Genomic DNA, 19,050 nt, shown 5'->3' with positions numbered 1-19,050 from the left:
TGCATAACTCACATTTCCCATTTACTCTCCAAACAAAACCATAATGGGATTTTAATATTTTAGAAACAAAAAATATTAGATATTAGGACTGAAATAATAATCGCCTAAACAGGCTTTATTGACCAGAACAAGGATGCATGCTTGGTGCTTGTAGTTATACTATACAGATCTAACAGTTTGTTATTTTTGCCCCCCGAGTTTTTTAAGCCCGATCTCCCTGACCCCTCCCGGTTTGTTATTTCTCCCGGGAAACTCCCGTAATTTGCATGGCCCAAACTCCTTTATAAATAATCAGAACAATATGTTCTACTATGTCTAATGTTGACCAGTTGCAAGATCTTGTATGAAACACATCCTATTCACACACCATATACACTTTTCAACCAGTTTGTCACCTCGACCTGGCAACCTAGAACCCAGTTGATCACACAGCGGCACCATCGCGCAGAAGAGGCACACAGGCGACCAGTGTTAACAACTGCAGTGCAGTGTTTCTGTGATGATTTGTTATAATAAAATTACAAATAAAAAGTTATATATAAGTTATAAGTTATATTTTCATTTATATTGCAATGTAAATAATACACTTAACACTTACAGTACACTTAACAGTACCAGGTGCTTGCAGGAAGGTTGGATGAGTTTATTTAGTAACTGTTAAAGTGTTAAATCAAATTTGAGTTTTGTAAAGCCACACAACCAAACACTGACTGTGCCTGCCTGTCCCCAAACTAAAGCAATAAACTGCTTAAATTAAAAAAAGTGTTCATTTTTTGTACTGGTCGTGATGTATGTGCCTTTTACACACGTAGGAGCATTTATTGCCTGTTTGCAGCAGACTAGCAGGCTACCTTGAGTTTTGAGTTGGCATTGAGCATGATGTATTTAATGGCGCCCTGGATGTTCTCAGTCCAGCTGGCCAGCCACGTCACAGAGTTGTCATGTCGAACCTCCTTCCAGCGGTGTCCAGCGGGCGGCACGGGGACACTGGACTCTCTGTCAATGAAAAAACAAGACGTTTTTTTAAACATTAAAGCATGTAAACATGTCCTAGTACAAACACAAACTACAAGTATGAACCTGAAAATGCTATATAATAGTTCCCCTATAAAGATGATTTTTCCTTTCTTCATAGTGTGTAGGCCAACTCCTTTCTTATTCAAGTAGTTTATCGTTCACCCGGTTTGCAGCGGCAGTCACAGCATTGGAGTACAAGCTACAGCATCCTACAAAGGCCCAAGCCTTCTACCAGAAATGGATACTTCTGTTGTAATCTCCGTCTATGTCAGATGAATTAAAAGTACAAACTCTTTCTCAGCACGCCAGGCTACTGAGATTGAATCCATGATGTAGATCTATAATTCCTGAGCGATGTACTGCTTTAACATACCATATTTCTGAGGCTCCCTAGAGAAAACATTCATTTTGTCAAACAGTGCACCATCTGTAGCAGTGTATTACCATTGCCTGTGCAGCTCTCAATATGGAAATGCATTGTTGCATGGCAAGATAAATGGTAATGTTCATTTTGAAATTATTTCCCTATGGTTGACAGCTTCTAAACACTTTGTGCATCGAGGTCTCCCAGCTAGAAGGTCACACCAAGAGGTGTGACAACTGAGCTTTTAGCACCTAAGGTGATGGAGCTGTAGTAAATCCTGCTTTTTGTCAGACCAGCCTTTACTTAGAGCTGTTACACATCAACCAGACGGCCGACGGTCGGCAGAAAAGCCAGTCGGACTGATCAGTTGGGCCCCCGAGGTCCAAAAAAATGCCTCAAAACACACTGAGGCAACGCCGACTTAAGCGTACGCTCTGCGCGAAACGTGATACGTCTCCATAGCAGCAGGCAGCGCTTCTCTGTATTGTTTCCCAGAAAATGAAAACCGGCAGCTGATTGGACAAACGCGTCACGTGGGTTTCTCCGGAAATTCACAGCCAGACTGTCATGGCGGCTTGTTCAGAATACGATCTCATATTGTACTAAAATAGTTCACTGAAACGTGTTTCTGAAAACGTTTTAAGCGAGAAATAGGCCGTGCAGTTTCTGAATCTGTCTTCATTTCAGATCGACAAAGGTCCGCTTAAAAGATTTGTCAGATTTTGAGAGGCTCATCCGCTCGCCATTTCCGGGCGAGTCCCAACTGCCCTGTCTCCGACTGAGCATGTCGGGGCGGCCAAAATGAAGGCCGACAGCTCCTCCGACGGACGACTGCACGGAACACATCGAACAGACTCGAGTCACTGACCTTGCCAGACTGTCCAACGGCCGATTATCGGGTTGGTGCGTCAGGGCCCTTATCCATCACTACACTGTCACACGGTTTGATCCCTTTGGCCCACTCTCACCTGCTGCAGTTGATGATCACATCCTCTGGTTGGATCCTTTTCTTCAGCATACCCTGTTTGGGATGCTCGCCTCTACCCCGGAACAGCCCGGGAGGCTCAATCTTAAAGTTGCCGATGCGCTCTTTGTGGTGATCCAACAGGCAGAAGCCGTACTCATCCACTATCTTCAGGTTGGCCTCTTTCAAAACCTACAACAACAATGAAACAAACAAAAAAAATCTGAATCAGGTTTATTGCCAAGTAAGTACTTACAAGGAATTTGCTTTGGTGGTTGGCGCATACAGTACATAAACAACACACATATTGAACATTAATATGAAATAAACAAATATATACACAGTATACAAAATAGCGGTTTAACATAAGAAGAAAAAAAGAATATGTGCAATGGGCAGGTGTACAGTATAGTCCAGGATGAAGGTTAATGCAAAGTGGAGTGTCTAGGGGTGGCGGGATAAAAAGTCAATGTCAGTGGGGGGTCCGGGGCCTGCCAGAGGGAAGAGATTCAACCAGGGTGAGAGGGATCGGCTACAATCTTTCCTGCCTGCCTCAGCATCGTGGACGAAGGGCGATTCCAGGAATTTTTAAGTGGGGTGGCACAGGGGGGACCCGGGGGGAGGGAGCATTTTATAAAAATACAGCATAGAAAATCTGTTTAGAAATATAGGAAAAATTTCATAGAACACAATGTAATTCTGATAAATAAAACACATCACATTAATTAGTCATTTCACTTGTTTTCATTTTAAACAAATTGTATATCCGAATACAATACACATTTACACAGGCTCAGTCTGCCACTTAAAAAAATAAAAAATAACAATTCCAGTGCTAGTTCCATGGTATCAGAATTTTGGATAGTCATCATGGAATCATTAATTGGTCATGTGACAAGGGCTGGGAAGACTGGCAGAACAGGCAGCCAAGTGACAGATTCAATGGAAAACACTTGGGGGGGATTGGCCCCCTTCTAGCACTGCCCCTGCCTGGAGCCAAAACATAACAAATAGGGCTGGGCGATATGGAGAAAATCAAATATCACGATATTTTCGACCAAATACCTCGATATCGATACCGCAACGATATTGTAGTGTTGACTATTGGTGCTTTCACAAAATATTTACACAATGAGATTTTTGATAAATAATCATCAGTAATGTGGATATAATGACTAAGTGGGTAAAGGCAAATAATAGAACAGTTCCAACAGTCTGGTGAGTTCAGAAAATGACATCACTTTACTGTAATGCAGCCTTTAAAACCAGGAAAAGACAACACTTATGATATTACGATATCCAAAATCTAAGACGATATCTAGTCTCATATAGGCTAGGCTCTAATAATTAATTTTTTTAATAAATAATAATTATAGTAGTAGTAATGGAGACAACAACATATACATGCACAGAAAAAAAGCCTGAACCTTACCAGTTTCTCCTCCTTGGTCATGTTTTTCCGGGCCTCCACCTTGGCTTTATGCATGGCATGGATCTCTCCAAAGTCACATTTGTCAAGATCTTTAATCAGTGACCTCTCCTCATGGGTCATTTCCTAAACACACACACACACACACACACACACACACACACACACACACACACACACACGTGATCCCTTCTTGAGTATGGAATTTTTGTAAGCCTCTATCTGCATAAAACAAGAGATGTCCTTTAGTGATAAAAAAAGATATACGAGAAAATTATCAATTTCAATCATCAATACAACTTTTCAGTCAATCACGTGATGGGCATTTGTTTTATGACATTTTATAGACTAAACAATTAAACATCCATCCATCTATTTTCCACCGCTTACCCAAAGCCAGGTCAAAGTCAATCAAATATATTAAAACATTCTTAGATTAATCTATAATGAAAATAATTGTTAGTTGCAGCCTAAGTATCTTGGAATGCCAGAACAACTTTGAATAATTGCATCAATTATGGCAATTATATACATCTTTTTTATCCACAGTCCAATGGTTATTCAGTATCAACGACTTGGATAAAGACTAGTACAGAACCTTTGTCTGACAAATGGCGCACTATACAACAATGCATTATAAAAAATAAAAATAAATAAGGCGGGCATGAAGGCTGAGCAGACAGAAAAAGAAAAAAGTGATATTGTTATTAAAAGCCAGAGTATAGGCCAATTCCTCTTAACACTATAACGGCCATGACGGTCATTTTGAAATCTATGTGTGTAATAACTTTGCTGAATAAAAAAATACAATCCTGCTGCTGCCTGACTTTTCCTAAAAGAGTCTGTATTTTCATTTCAAATAGTTTTTATATACATTACACAAAAGGCAAAGAAAATACAATCACTTTTACCTATTTCGGCCATACATGGTCATATTGACCGCTCGGATTTTCGCAGTATCGTTTTAAATTTTTCGCGCGGTTGAAGATGCATCTTGGTTGCTTAGTAACTACCATAGTCTCTGTCAGAGAAACGTAACTAGCGGTCTCAAGCAACAAGTGTGGGCATCACGGATGGGCCGAAGGCAAAGCCAGAGTCAGTAATGTAGGCTACTATGGCGTGGATGGACTCAGTTCTGAATCAGAAGACAAACACCGGGCGCTCGCTCTGTGAAAGGCGCGGAACACGTAGATGGCCGGTGGCCGTTTACATGTTCATATAACTTTATACATCCTCGAACTGGCTGGAATCATTGCACACATCCTCTCTAAAGAGTGCACCAGTAGTAAAATTGTCCAGAGGAAGTTCATGCAGCAACTGGCAGAGGAGCAGAGAGCGGAGATTATGGAGGAAAAAAGGGCAGCGGCGCACGGTCCAAGCAGCGCTGCGCAGCACAGCAGACGCCAAAACGGAGGCAGTGCCAGGTTAGGTTATAGCTAAATGTTCAAATAAGATACTTTTAATTGTTATTTGGCTGTTATGAGTTAAGTTGAATGAATTTCCACACCATATTTTTCTGGATATGAATGTATGAAATAATTACAGGGTTAGGGTCAGTTTACTATGCCGTGATATGAATTATTGAAACACGTATTACTACTCAAATATATAATTAAACTCGTTAAAATGTACATTTCGGTGTTATTAAGTTTTTCTAAAGATATCCTAACACAACACATAATACAATATCGCAATTAGGTATGTATCATGAGAGATTATAGAGTTTGGAATCTGGCGGTCAAAATGACCGCTCACAGCAGTTCTAGTAGTTATGGAATTCCGGCACTTCTAGTGTTAAGAAGGCCACTGCCAAGCTAGCTTAACAAATACAGCAGTACACTGAAGGCAGCAGCAGAGCAGCTGAGTTTCAACTATAATTGTCAACTTTCTAAAGTTATTGCACACGAGGTCACCTCATCAAAGAGGTCACCAACAGGGCAGCAATACAGAGCAATTCAGTGGAGGCTTTATGGTTCATCTTGGAAAGCATCTGGTGCTTAAATGTCACCCGACAACATGAGGGGCTTTTTAAAAAGGAACTCGGGCAAGAAAGCTATTGCAGAACAAAAATCCCTAGTCTACTCTTATGGTTATATTGGCCTTGAGCCGTAGAACGTAACAATAATCAATGAACGGGGGTTTTATTGAGCAGGAGATCTTGATCTTTATGTCTTCACGCGTCGTTACAAACAGTGAGCCTAATAGCTCATAGAAACACATAGATCACAGTATAAGAAAGACTTGTATGGGTTATTCATATGACAAACAAAAGGGCATCTAACCTGAAGACATCCATTAAGGATAAAGAGAATGACTCATATATCAAGCTTTTCAGAGCAGTATTGATCTAGTCCAGCTTGGAGATGAGATGCAAAAACATACCGCTCGATCATCACACCTCTCTCGAAACACTGACACCGTTTGGGCACACAGTCAGTCTGTGTGTCTAAGCATGACTGACACCCGACAGTGGGCGGGCACTGAGGGCAGTGAAGCGAGAAGACTTTTTTCCGGCTATAATAAAACAGTTTAATTGGATTTGTTCATATGCAGGGGGGCTTCTTGTATGGATTAGCATATCAATGCCTTCACACAAATCGTATTTTCAAGTGCATTGAGCACTAAGCAGCGCAAAATTAATTCTGCATGATATGCCTTGGGGCTTGGCACTGTGTTTGCTCTATACAGAGGACATCCTGACAGACACCAGCGTGCAGGTACCAGCCACAGTCACACACGCAACCTGTAGTTTACAAGCATATATGTTACAGTTTACAACACAAAGCTGGAATACAGACAACTAATACTGTACCTGGATGTTATCAAGAGAATGTTCCTGGAGCTGACATTATTCCCTTGGCTTGACAAAGTTTTAATAAATAGGAAATTACAGTTGACAAAGCTCCCAGTCATTATCAACGTAGCAGCATGAGGGAAATGTTGCTGAACCCCTTTCTAGCACTGCCCCTGCCTGGAGCCAAAACATAACAAATAGGGCTGGGCGATATGGAGAAAATCAAAATTTTCGACCAAATACCTCGATATCGATACCGCAACAATATTGTAGTGTTGACTATTGGTGCTTTAATAAAATATTTACACAATGAGATTTTTGATAAATAATCAGTAATGTGGATATTATGACTAAGTGGGTAAAGGCAAATAATAGAACAGTTACAACAGTCTGGTGAGTTGGTAAAATGACCATATTACCATTTTATATTATGCCATATTATGATATCCAAAATCTAAGATGATATCTAGTCTCATATCACGATATTGATTTAATATCGATATATTGCCCAGCTCTAAATGGTTCACATTCAGAAATCTGACAAAACCGTTGTAAAGCATGGGAAGAGCTTTTTTTTGAAAATGTAAAGGGCTTGTTTTCACGTAAATGTCAAATTCCCTTCATTTAATTTTTTGGCTGGTAAGCAGCAAAGCAGGCCCTATAAATGTGCAAGTCTGTCACTGAGTGAGTGTGTGAAGTAACACCATTGGTCTGTCAAGTTGGAGTTTCCCCCATTGGCTGTTGCCCAGATCCAACAGGACGACTCACATCGCTCCCCTCTCATCTCTTTACATTGGCTTCCTATCAAGTTCAGGATTCATATTAAGGTTCTTGTTCTGACATATACATTTTCCCCCTCACAAAACTGACAAAATCTAGGACTTTCTTTCTTGCTTGCTTGCTTGCTTTACCTTCCTCCAATCTTTAAAGAAGTTCTCCCGGAACACCTTCTTGGTGGTGTACTCATGGTCCAACATCTGGGCAAAGAACAACCCCACCTCCTCAGCTGCCGGGCTCAGCTTCACCTTCTTACCTGCACACAAACAAACAAAAGCACGCCATTTTACTTATATTCAACAGCACAATACGACATGGTGTTCCTAACTTTACGGCCTCGCTGTCATAACTTACATGTTACAAAAAACAAAAATCAAACCCAAAGCTTAGATCAAAATCCAACTTGCTATAACACCCACCTCAGCTACTCTAGAGTCCTGTCAGACTAATCCATAAATGTAATGTATAGAGGTAGGCTCAGAGTCTAGGACAAAGATCTACACAGCAATTGACAGATGAAACCAACTCTCTATAGGACACTGTTGTGGCTTGACTGCTTAACAAAGCAAAACAATCACAGTCACCAATCAGTGTTTGACCCAATACACCTTTAGCGTTGTAAAGATCCAATTGTGCATGTGTGTGTCTTGTGTTTGCGAGTGCCTGTTAACTGTCTAATCATAGACATATGATAACCGTTAAATATGGGGATAAAACACACATTTTGACAGTCTCTCTTGGAAGCCATTCATAGACCCCACATCATAATAAAATCTGTCGAAATTAGCATCCCTAGCACACACGCGGTTTGCTTTAACATGTGTTTTACAAATTCACGTGTATGCATGTAAGTTTATGTGTATTGTTGGTGTATTATACTGTTGCCCGTTGTTTATTTTTACCAGATTTTAAAAGCACGCTTGTGTGTCATTTTTACTGTTTTCCCATCTTATTTTTTTCCTTTTGCTGCTTTTAATGCAGATTTTTTAACGCACAAGTTAACATGAAGAAAAAGGAAAAATAGAATCCCAGAAAACCATCAAAAAGTGATGTTACTGTGCAGTGCTTTAAATATATATGAATTTACTGTGAATGGTCTGGCACCTGAGAGGTACCAATATTATTTCAAATTACAGTGAAAACATGGTTGAGTGTGTGTGAAACCATTTCAACCCTGTTCCAATCACCCTTTCTGACAGATTTCACTTCCATGCTCAACTGACCACCATAGTAGAAGTTAACATTGTCTGGCAGAGGCTGGTACTCAGGAGGGAAGAAGGGTCCCTTGTGTTCCAGGAACTTCCATTTCACCCCATCTTCATACTTCTCTTCCTCCCACCTGACAGAAAGCAAGATGATGAAGAAATGAGGATGCATTTGACAAAGTGAAAACTGTTGCTCTCCGTTTTTACCATGTAGTTTGTGTGTGTGTGTGTGTGTGTGTGTGTGTGTGTGTGTGTTCTTGTTTAACTATATTTGTGGGGTCCTAAAACCGGGAGTCCAGTATACTTGTGGGGTCCCAACAGCTTTGTGGGGCCAAAATGCTGGACCAAACAAGTTTAAAGGGCTGTTTGAGGGTTAAGACTTGGTTTTAGGATTAGGGATAGAATTAGGTTCTGGTTAGGGTGAGGGTAAGGGTTAAGGTTAGGCATTTAACTGTGATGGTTAAGGTTAGGGTAAGGGGCTAGGGAATGCATTATGTCAATGACGGGTCCCCACAAAGATATTGATAGAGTGAGTGAGTGTGTGTGTGTGTGTGTGTGTGTGTGTGTGTGTGTGTGTGTGTGTGTGTGTGTGTGTGTGTGTGTGTGTGTGTGTGTGTGTGTGTGTGTGTCCGTGTCCCCAGGTCAATCAAGATGAAAAGAGCAGCATTTCCTAACCATCTCCAGCGACTCTGCTCCTCCTCCTCTTTCTTTTTGATCTTCACGAGTCTTGCCTCCTTAATCTCCTCTTTTGTCCTCTTAGGTTTTTTGGAGACTGGATGCTCTCCTTCCTCTTTCTTTACCGTCTGTGCAGAGAACACTTGAGAAGTGAATTCAAACATCCCACCGTGAACCGCATTTCCACACTTCATATAGCAGGAGTATTATTGATGTAAACAGATACTCGGGAAGACAGAGGTTTACCTTTTCTGTTCTTTTCTTTGACTTCTTTTTTTGAGCTTCTCTATCACTTTCTTCTTCCTGCCCACGTCTCTTATTTTTCTTTTTTGAGCTGCAGGTACCCGGGAGACAGACAGAATACTAATAGCGTAACAAATTTAAATATTCATACACAAATATTAACATCAGCATTTTTCTTCAGCCAATGTTAGTGAAGCAGTTGGCCTGGATCTTAGAGGCTATGCCTATTCTCATAGAATATGGAGTTACAATACGTAACTATCGTTTTTGTATGCGCTTCACCCTCTAAGAGCTGTTGCTATTGGGTTATGGGCGAAGCTGATGTAGTCAATGCCACCTGTGACACCAAAATCCACAAGCAGATAGCATAGAATAGCTCCTCTTCATTCTCACACTGTACATGTTTTTTCACATAACAAAATTATATTGTTTGCTTAAAAACCTGATAGCCGATCTCCATGACTGGCCTGCTTAACGTTGTGAGGCCTTGCCGCATGGATTCTGAAGGTGCTCCATAATTAAGATAAAAATCATCATTAATTAATGCAAAGCACATTCCTCATGGGCACTCTGGTGCAGGAGGATGGAGACGATGGCTACAGATCAAATAGCGCATCACATGCCGTTAAGTGCGGATAAGACCAAGTAAATCATGGAGACGCTGATGTGGTGCTCCCCTTCTGGGACGGAGACAGCCGCAGGGGCGGAGCTCTGTAGTCCTCTTCTGTTTCGAGTTCTCCAGTTCTCCCAACGGGGAGGAGGGGAGAGCCGGTGCCAGCTAAAGAACCATCTCTGGAGGGATCCAGGTCAGCGGTCTCTTGCCCGCCAAAGAGGTCCCCTTCTGGGATGTCTAGGTGTCGCCGCTGGTGGTATCCTTACCTTACCTGACTATCCGCCCGGCTGCCATCACCTGTTGCTTCACCTGTTGGTAAGTGGGCGCAGAACTGCCGGCAGCCGGCGGGGTGCCAGCCCGGCGAACGGGGCCGAGGCACGTCTCGCAGCTTCGAGTGGAGATCTGGCGGCAGGATGTAGCCGGTCCGTCGATCGGTACACAGGTGGACACCGCTGTTCTTCGAAGTCTTCAAACTGCTTGTCGCTGAAGAAAAATAGGGAGCAGATCTCTGGTCTCGCAGCTGTAATGTACAGTAACTGCGGACGTAAGAGAGGCCCGTGCAGGGCACAAGGGCGCAAAAGAAATCTTCACGACTGCGCATGCGTGAGGGATAAACCCAAATAGCAACAGCTCTTAGAGGGCGAAGCCTATACGAAATAGAACCACAGTCTAATATTAGGAAAAGCCTTCATGTACAAAATGCTTTCATTTCAGGACAATCCACAGCTCAAAGACCTGGCCAGGCTTACGTAGGTGTAGCAGTGGAGTTTGAAGGGCCTTCCATGGGCTCATCCTTAATTCTTTTCCTTTTCAACCCTTTGTTTGCAGTAAAGTCATTATCCTCTGGCTCCTGTTTCACAGACTCTCTAGATCACAAAAGGAAGGCAGGACAGTCATAGAAGGTTGAATGAACTTGTCATCTTAATATTGTTAATGGTTGCTTTTTTTTTAAAATCAGAAGTGTGCTTTGTAGTCTGTGTGAAGTAACAATTATTTTCATATTTATAAACAAATAGCACATGGGAGACTAGGGGTGTCACGATCTCAAAAATTCAGTAGTCAGTGCCAATACCAGTGAAATAACACGATTCCATTCCATGTACTTTAACTTGAAACATGAACTTCCTTATTAAAATATATTTTATCAAAATGTCATAACAAGACATACAAAACGTGCAATAGAGCATAGAACAACATAATAAAGTGCAATTAATGGTCATAGTGCAACTCTGTGTCCCAGACACTTTCCAGACTTCCAGGGAATCTTTTCAAAAAGGTACTGTGCAAAAACAACAACAGTGTTTCTAACAGTTGTGTGACCAGAGACGTTAAAAAACACCGGGTAAATACTAGAGATGTATTTGAAAGATGGAGACAGCTTAGAGCCCAAAAGGACGCGGAGTTGGCCAATTTCCTCCTGAACAAGTAAGCATTAGCTTCAGGCTAATTTATCACGGCTACAAGGGACGGGCATTTTATGTCATTTCAACATTTGTGTTCTCACATTGAATTACGTAGCGAGAGTACCCGAGTTGGTAACTCGCAAAAACAATAGAGACACAGCCAGTAAAGTGACCCCGACTGGTGCTGGCTAACCGAGTTATTTAAAGCCAAGAGAGGGGGGGCTGTATATCAGGAAGAGAGGACCGTGAGTTTGCAGTGAACGTGCCGTTTTTTAGGTCGGGTAGAAACTATATCCGATGACTCTCGTTCATAGTTTTTTCGAACGATATGGACCAGAAGTAGAAGGGCGTGACTTTGGCCACTTGTTCGTGACTAGAGGTGTTGAAATTAATCAGACAGACAATCGATGCATCGGGATGCGGACATGGACGATGCTGCATCGATGCAGTGGCCCACCATAATCGATTATAACTCGTTAATTTTCCGGCCGCGGCATAAACATTCAAATGAAAAATAACATTCTCAGTAGCCTAACCTGTTTCACACAAACACACACAGACAGACAGGCAGACATGCACACAGACAGTGAGACACACAAACAAAACAAACAAACACAGACACACACACGCAAAACAGCTGAGCGGAGACACGGGAGAGTGGAGAGAATCGCAAATCGAGAAGAGGAAAGAAAACACTGAGAAACATTGAGAGACACTAGAATAGTTAGCATGGAGAAGATCTAAGTGGAATAACGAAGCTGAAGAGGTGTAGCTACACTACGAAACTTTTCCTGTCTAACAGCAGTGGTTTAGAACAAACGTTGTGCTAGTGTGCCTGGCTAAAGTTGGAGCTAACGGACTAGCTAAAGTTGGAGCTAACGGTATAGCTAAAGTTGCAGCTAACAGGTTAGCTAAAGTTGCAGCTAACGGGCTAGCTAAAGTTGCAGCTAACGGGCTAGCTAAAGTTGCAGCTAACAGGTTAGCTAAAGTTGCAGCTAACGGGCTAGCTAAAGTTGGAGCTAACGGTATAGCTAAAGTTGGAGCTAACGGTATAGCTAAAGTTGCAGCTAACGGTATAGCTAAAGTTGCAGCTAACGGGCTAGCTAAAGTTGGAGCTAACGGGCTAGCTAAAGTTGGAGCTAACGGCGGAGAGTTGCTGATTCCGAGGACGCTGATTTTGGACCGGAGAGGACGAGAGCGCGTTTCCCTGCTGAAGAGGACTTTGCCGTAGCTGGTGACTGGTTTTCGTTTTCGTGTTTGAGCTGTGTTTCTTGGACTAACAGCTAACTGTAAGTTGGATTTCTGTGCGTTTGTTTCACTGAAGATAACGTCATGCACGTCCACACAAGCTACCATCAGGCCCACAACTTTTCTTCCTCTTGGCGTGTGTGTGTGTGTGTGTGTGTGTGTGTGTGTGTGTGTCTCTTAACATAGTGGTAACACAGTGGTTTTACATTGAAACTGCTGTAAGGAGGAATCATTTTGTGTAGCTGAAGTGTTTTAAGTGGAAACTGATAGAGAAACTGGTAAAGGGGTAGTTGTGTGTAATATCATTTGAAGAAATATTGCAGTTAGCATATTTGAAGGGTGTGATTTGTGTTGTTTTTTTTGTTATTCAATCTAACGGCTAAATGTTATTTGTACATTTAAGTTATTGTTCAGTAAAAAATGCCTTTTTTGTTAGAGAGTTGTCTGGGGTCAGTTATTCCAATACTTACTTACTTACTGATTAAAAGTAGGGTGCTATATGACTAATCCAAAATAGGTAAACCTTCGTGGTAGCTACCTTAAAGAAATGAATCCAAACACCTCATCATTCCAGTCTGAAGTTACTTATTGCAGCTTGGGCATTGCACTCGACAATGCAAGTTTGTCAAGTCAAATATCCTATATGGCATTAATAGCATTGTTTTTTGATGCATCGAGATATTGAATCGAAGACCTGATAATCGTAATCGAAAGATCAGTGAAGATTCACACCTCTATTTGTGACCTCCTACTTCTGAATGTATCGACTGGAGCACTCTGAAGCGTATACCGCCCCCATCAGTTCCGGAAGAAGCGCAGCACCGATGCTGCTAACACGGGCATCGTCGCTAACGGCGCTTCAAAAAAATGGGCATCGTCTGCGTTTTGTCATTTTAGAACCGGAAGGTAGGTAAGTATCGGTTCTCGTGACATCCCTATGGGAGACTGCAGCTTTAAAGTTTAGTTCAAGAGTATAACAAATGTATCTTTAAAAAAAACTTTAGTTCAGAGTGAAATAAGTTACCCCTCTAAAATGCTGCACATTTGACTCCATTGGGATCCTCCTTTCTTTAATATGGTTGTACGCATTTCTAAGATGTCATTCTGTTTTTTCTTATTTTTGTCTGACATTTAGAATTAGCCCGTACTCAACAGGCTAATAAGACAAAGTAAAAGCTTAATGGCTCTCCTTCACTGTAGTCTGCCACTGCTGGCTACAGTATTAGGACAAAATTACCCTGCGTAATACACATAGAAAAAAATCCTTAAGCACACAATGATGACACATTGACCACAAGAAATCACACATAATTATGGTAATCAAGCAACATTAACAAAACCGCAATGATAATGACATGATTACAGCCATTAGAAATAAAAAAAAAAAAAAAGGAAAATTACACAAGTGGAAGCTTGGATTTCCCTGTGAGTCAGGAATTGGTGGGTAGGCAAATGCTCCACGTTTTTAACAACATCATCTTTTACAGTGTGTACGGCTGAATATGGGCCAAATACAGCCACATTGACTAAATTGGTTTCCAACAGGTTCCCTTTGCAGAAGGCTTTGACGACTGTTCCCATCAGGGACAAAGGGAGAGATATAGATAGAGATATATGACATGTGAATGCAGAAACCCCACTGCCTGCCTGTAGGTGTCAAAATGTGTCACAATCATATTCATGCTGACAAATGTAACATGCTCGCATCCTTCACAGTAGGCAAACTACTTAAGCTCTGTTTTCACTACAAATTGCACATATGGGAGACGCCTTTGTTCAACTTTCTCCCTATTCTCTTTTTGTTCTCACTTTGCTTAAAGCACCCATATTATGCTCATTTTCAGGTTCATAATTGTATTTTAAGGTTGTACCAGAATAGGTTTACATGGTTTCATTTGTTTATTCATTGTTGTACTGCACAGCTCTCTCTCACTGCTGCAGAGCCTCTTTTCACCTGGTCTCCGTTTTAGCTACAGAGTGAGACCTATTTTCTTCTTCTGTACTCTCTTTGATTGCACTCGCACATGTGCGGTAGCTCAGATGTAGATCATGTCAGCTAGCTAGCTCCATAGACAGTAAAACAGGCTGTTTCTCCAACTTCTGTCAGTTACAAGGCAGGATTAGCTGGGAGACTTCTAAATGAGGGCTCACATGGAAGTAGTTCTTTTGTAGATTATGGTGAACTTGTGTGTGTTGTAGCAGTGCTTTGCTATTGAGAACGAGGTAACATGCTAGCATTAGCATGCTAACGCTAACACTACGCGCCAACGGTTGCGGTTAGCCAGCTAGCTCAGATTTTGAACAGCTCACCCGGAGACTGAAGGCAGGACACATTCAGAAACCGTATCTCACTCAGAACAGCGCGGATGGATTTTTTACAAAGTTTGTATGCGTGTGGGAGACACAAAAGAACACCCCAAATCCCAGAAAAAGTTTTTTTTTCATAATATGGGCACTTTAAGTGTGTGCTGTTGCCAAGCTGTTCAGTTCAACTGCTCAATGTGGAGAGAGGGAAACAAAAGAGCGTGCGTAGAAATGGTCATGTTTTTTTTTTTTGGTATACTGCACCACTGAGCAAAATCCATAAAAAAGCTATACAAAAAGGAGGGTGGGTCACTGCGTCCATTGACATTTACGGTGTGTGGTTCTAATAGCCTTATGTTTCTTCCCGAAGTCTGCTGCGAGCCCTTAACTTTCCTCCCTGCATCAAACTCACTCGACTAGCACGGTTGCCACCTCAGTCTTTCTGGAGGAAAAAAAAAAAAACCCTTAAGGGGAACATTAAAAGCCAGAATTTAGCAAAATAGTTTTTCCAACTGACATCTCCTTTGAAATGTCTCCCGTCACATTGGGTTGGGTTAAGTCCACGTCTGGGAAACAATCCATTAACAACCTTGTAGAAACACTGCTGTGAGACAGATTTGACACAGCAGGCCTTCGGCCAGAGTCTGCCATCCCGGCGACACCCTGCTGAGCATCCAACTACTCAAACCATGCGTTGTCATTTATTACTTTCCTGACAAGCCACAGATACTTGTCTTCAGTGCAGAGTAAAATTAATTTTCTGTGAGACAGTTTAGTACATTGTATAAAATGGGAATGGCTTCTGACCAGGGCCCTTAAACATCAAAACACAAGAATTAATTTCCATCACCTCAGGGGGGGAGAAGGGAAGAAGGAAAAAAAACCGGAGAAAAATAATATTTCTGGTACTATGGCTCTGTGGTGGCTTGTCAGTTTATTATCAAAGCCTTTAATAAGATACGGTCTACTGGTATGATAACTTCATCCCTACCTGGGACTGCTGGCTGAATCCAAGGTTTCAGTCTTAGGGGTCTTGACCTGAGGGCAGGACACACATTGAGTTCAACACAGCATAACTGCAATGCAAGAACATGCACACAGATGGCACAGTAACCGCCTTCATGCTTATACAAACAAAAGGTATGCATGAAGTCTTTAAACATTCATACAACCACAAAAGGCCACATCTTCTGGCTTTTGGTGAGTACAGTAATACACATCTGTTTCACATCATATTTTAAATCTTTAAACATGTAAACGTCTCCCCAGTCTTGCCAACCTTTGTTTTATGTAAACACTCTGCACTCTTCCACTTACCGCTCCCAAAGTGCATTAAGTTCCTGTTGTCTTTATGTTGGAAAAAGAAAAACGGACAGCAGAGAAAATGAAACAGATACTGGTCTGATGAAGTCTTGTAATCTACACTACCGGTCTCACAGCAAGCATCTCCACATCACATCTACTACTAAATCTTACTTGGTGCAAGAATTTATCAGCTACATGTGCAAAATGTGCCATTTATTCACTGCTGCTACTTATTATTCACAAATGTACTTATTTATGTTCGTACTGAATGTTCAAATTTCTACAATCCATTTGAACCAATCTTTTTAACCTAAACTTATTTGTAACCTAATCTCACTTTACTTCTACTTTACTACCTACCTACTACCTTTTTGTATTTATTTCTTACAGTAGCTATGTTACTTTATACTCTTATTGATTTGCTCTTTCCTTACTCTTATTTTACCTTAAATTTGACCGTGAGCAACCGCAACTAAATAATTTCCCTGAGGGGATCAATAAAGTATTCTGATTCTGATACTGTGCTGAAATAAAAATACTAAACCAAGTCATGCAAAGTCCTTTATCTGAGGCTCTTGGTTAGAGGCTGGAATAATTTAGATAAGAGTAAGATGATTACTTCAACTGCTCCGGGTATTGGTATACATGTGAATATTCCCTGCCAATGTGGGAATGAAATAGCACAGAGGTAACCTAGTAGGACAAGCTGCTGCACGTACTGCAGCTGTGACAGTCTGAGCTGGGGTCACTGGGTAACTGGGGCTGGAATCTTCACCCTGCTGCTAATTTCAGACAGATCACGAGTTATGGACGGACTCGCATGACCGTCACAATCCTTCCCATGATCAAGATGACACTGAATTTCCATTGAGATGTTCTAAATTGGCCTCAGACTAAATAGGACAGCTGGTCAGATTTAAGCCACATCTAGCCTTGTGCAGTAGCCTGAAAACCAGTCGAAACTGCTAGCTCATGTTTCATTTGCTCTAGCAAATGCGCCTGCCCCCATCCCATTCAAACAGATTTCCAGAACCTGGACGGGCCAAACCCAGCGGTAAATGTCACACGGGGCAGTTTTAAGACTTTGACTGACAGAGGAGCGTTATGATCGAACATGCTGTTCAAATACGAATCAAGATTATGCTACAGTATTGCATATTTCTCACCTAAAATGTGTAGTGTACCGTTTAGCTGTAATTTGAGAGAGTTTGTGACATGGCCGCCACTTTTTTTCTGCTTCAAAAACGGACCAAGCACCGCCCAAACTCGCAGGTGTCAGTCAGAGATACGTTGCTCCGTTGCTCTGGTTGGTTGTAGCTGTATCAGCTGCGTGCAGAGTCATTTTGGTCTGCACCATTGACAACGCCCATGGAAACTGAGAGGTTCAAGACCGATTTGCATTTGCGAATTATTCTGACGATGCCAGGATAGCTATGCAGTACTGAGAGAAGAACAACATTTGTGATTTACCTTCTTATGAGACTTTCCATTATGCGTTTTCTCTGTAGATGTTGTTGACTTCGCACTGCTCATCAGGATGTCATGATGGGACGGAGGAAAAGGAGAGGGAAAGAAAAAGGCTTGTAAGCGATGCAGTATTTGTAACACATGAGCTGATAGAGAAATACTGCAGAACTGCGATAAGAAAGTTGCTTTTTATTTTACTATGACGTGACATGACTGACTAGGCCTCTAAGAGACAGTTTGAGCAGCACTTTTATCAAATTCAGGCTTAACGTGAGAGTATATTGGGCTGCTGATCGATTCATGCATTTACCTGGTTAGTATTATTCTAGTCAGACAACACTATAAAATGCCCCCCAACAAGACAAGCAGTATTTTTAGGAGGAGGATCTTCCCCCCCACAGCTCTGAACAGTTTTCTTTTCGGTTTGACATTTTCACCCTTCAGGGCTGGGATGAGGTTACATAAAATTGAGCATCAATTATTCCCCATCTATGTATGTAGGGCTGGAACGACATGCTTCTGTCCCGATTCATATACATGGGTGCCGATTCGATTTGTATTGTGATTTTCATATATTGTGATTCTAGAAGTACTGAGTATTGCGATTTTCTTTTCTTTTAACAAAACAAAAGTTGAATGATACACTTCTAGAGACAATATATCTTGATACATTTCTAAAAACTAAGTGTTTTCTAAGAAGAATGCACATCACATGTTACATACACAGAACATAACATGTCATATCTGCATTTTCAGTTATGCTGTAAACGGATATGATGTAGTCGCCATCAGCGGTACCATATAAACAGAAAATATTTAGGTGAATCATTGGTTAAAAAAAAATACAAAAAAAAAAAAAAAATATATATATATATATATATATACATATATAAAAAAAATATTGATTCTAGGGAAAAGAATTTAAAAAATATCTATTTTTTCCCCACCCCTATATATGTTTATAGGTTTGAAATCTTCAATTTTGAACATCAGACTAAGGCAGTACAACATTGAAAGCTCAGGAAAACTTGTTCCATGAGTCTTGTAGCTGATGAGGATAAGCTGAAGCTTAATCAGTAATTGCGTCAGTGTGCCATGAAATAACATGAGGCTAGCTGTCAAAGAAAGCTGCCTGCTCGACTGCCAGTAGCGCTTCCAGGTGTCTATTCATCTCCCTGCTCTCATCAATTACACAAGCCAATGACAGTTCACTCCACATTCATTTGTCTGCTCACATATGCA

At 41.3% G+C, this 19,050-nt stretch overlaps 1 protein-coding gene across 3 annotated transcripts in view; it reads right to left on the bottom strand.

Moving 5' to 3' along the window:
* Positions 1-19,050, bottom strand: part of LOC144522636 (DNA topoisomerase I, mitochondrial) — a 43,420-nt gene that overhangs the window by 21,275 nt on the left and 3,095 nt on the right. For all 3 annotated transcript variants that reach the window (XM_078257871.1, XM_078257873.1, XM_078257872.1), the window contains exons 3-12: positions 17,812-17,866; positions 16,028-16,074; positions 10,831-10,947; positions 9,472-9,559; positions 9,226-9,353; positions 8,569-8,684; positions 7,480-7,601; positions 3,778-3,900; positions 2,350-2,537; positions 852-996 (exon numbers count right to left, since the gene is read on the bottom strand). In XM_078257871.1, the coding sequence (XP_078113997.1) occupies positions 852-996; positions 2,350-2,537; positions 3,778-3,900; positions 7,480-7,601; positions 8,569-8,684; positions 9,226-9,353; positions 9,472-9,559; positions 10,831-10,947; positions 16,028-16,074; positions 17,812-17,866 (1,129 nt within the window). The remainder of the gene's footprint in view (positions 1-851; positions 997-2,349; positions 2,538-3,777; positions 3,901-7,479; positions 7,602-8,568; positions 8,685-9,225; positions 9,354-9,471; positions 9,560-10,830; positions 10,948-16,027; positions 16,075-17,811; positions 17,867-19,050) is intronic.

The sequence above is a fragment of the Sander vitreus genome, chromosome 8 (assembly GCF_031162955.1).
Source record: "Sander vitreus isolate 19-12246 chromosome 8, sanVit1, whole genome shotgun sequence".
Classification (NCBI taxonomy): Eukaryota; Metazoa; Chordata; class Actinopteri; order Perciformes; family Percidae; genus Sander; species Sander vitreus.
This window is presented reverse-complemented; position numbering and strand designations above follow the sequence as displayed.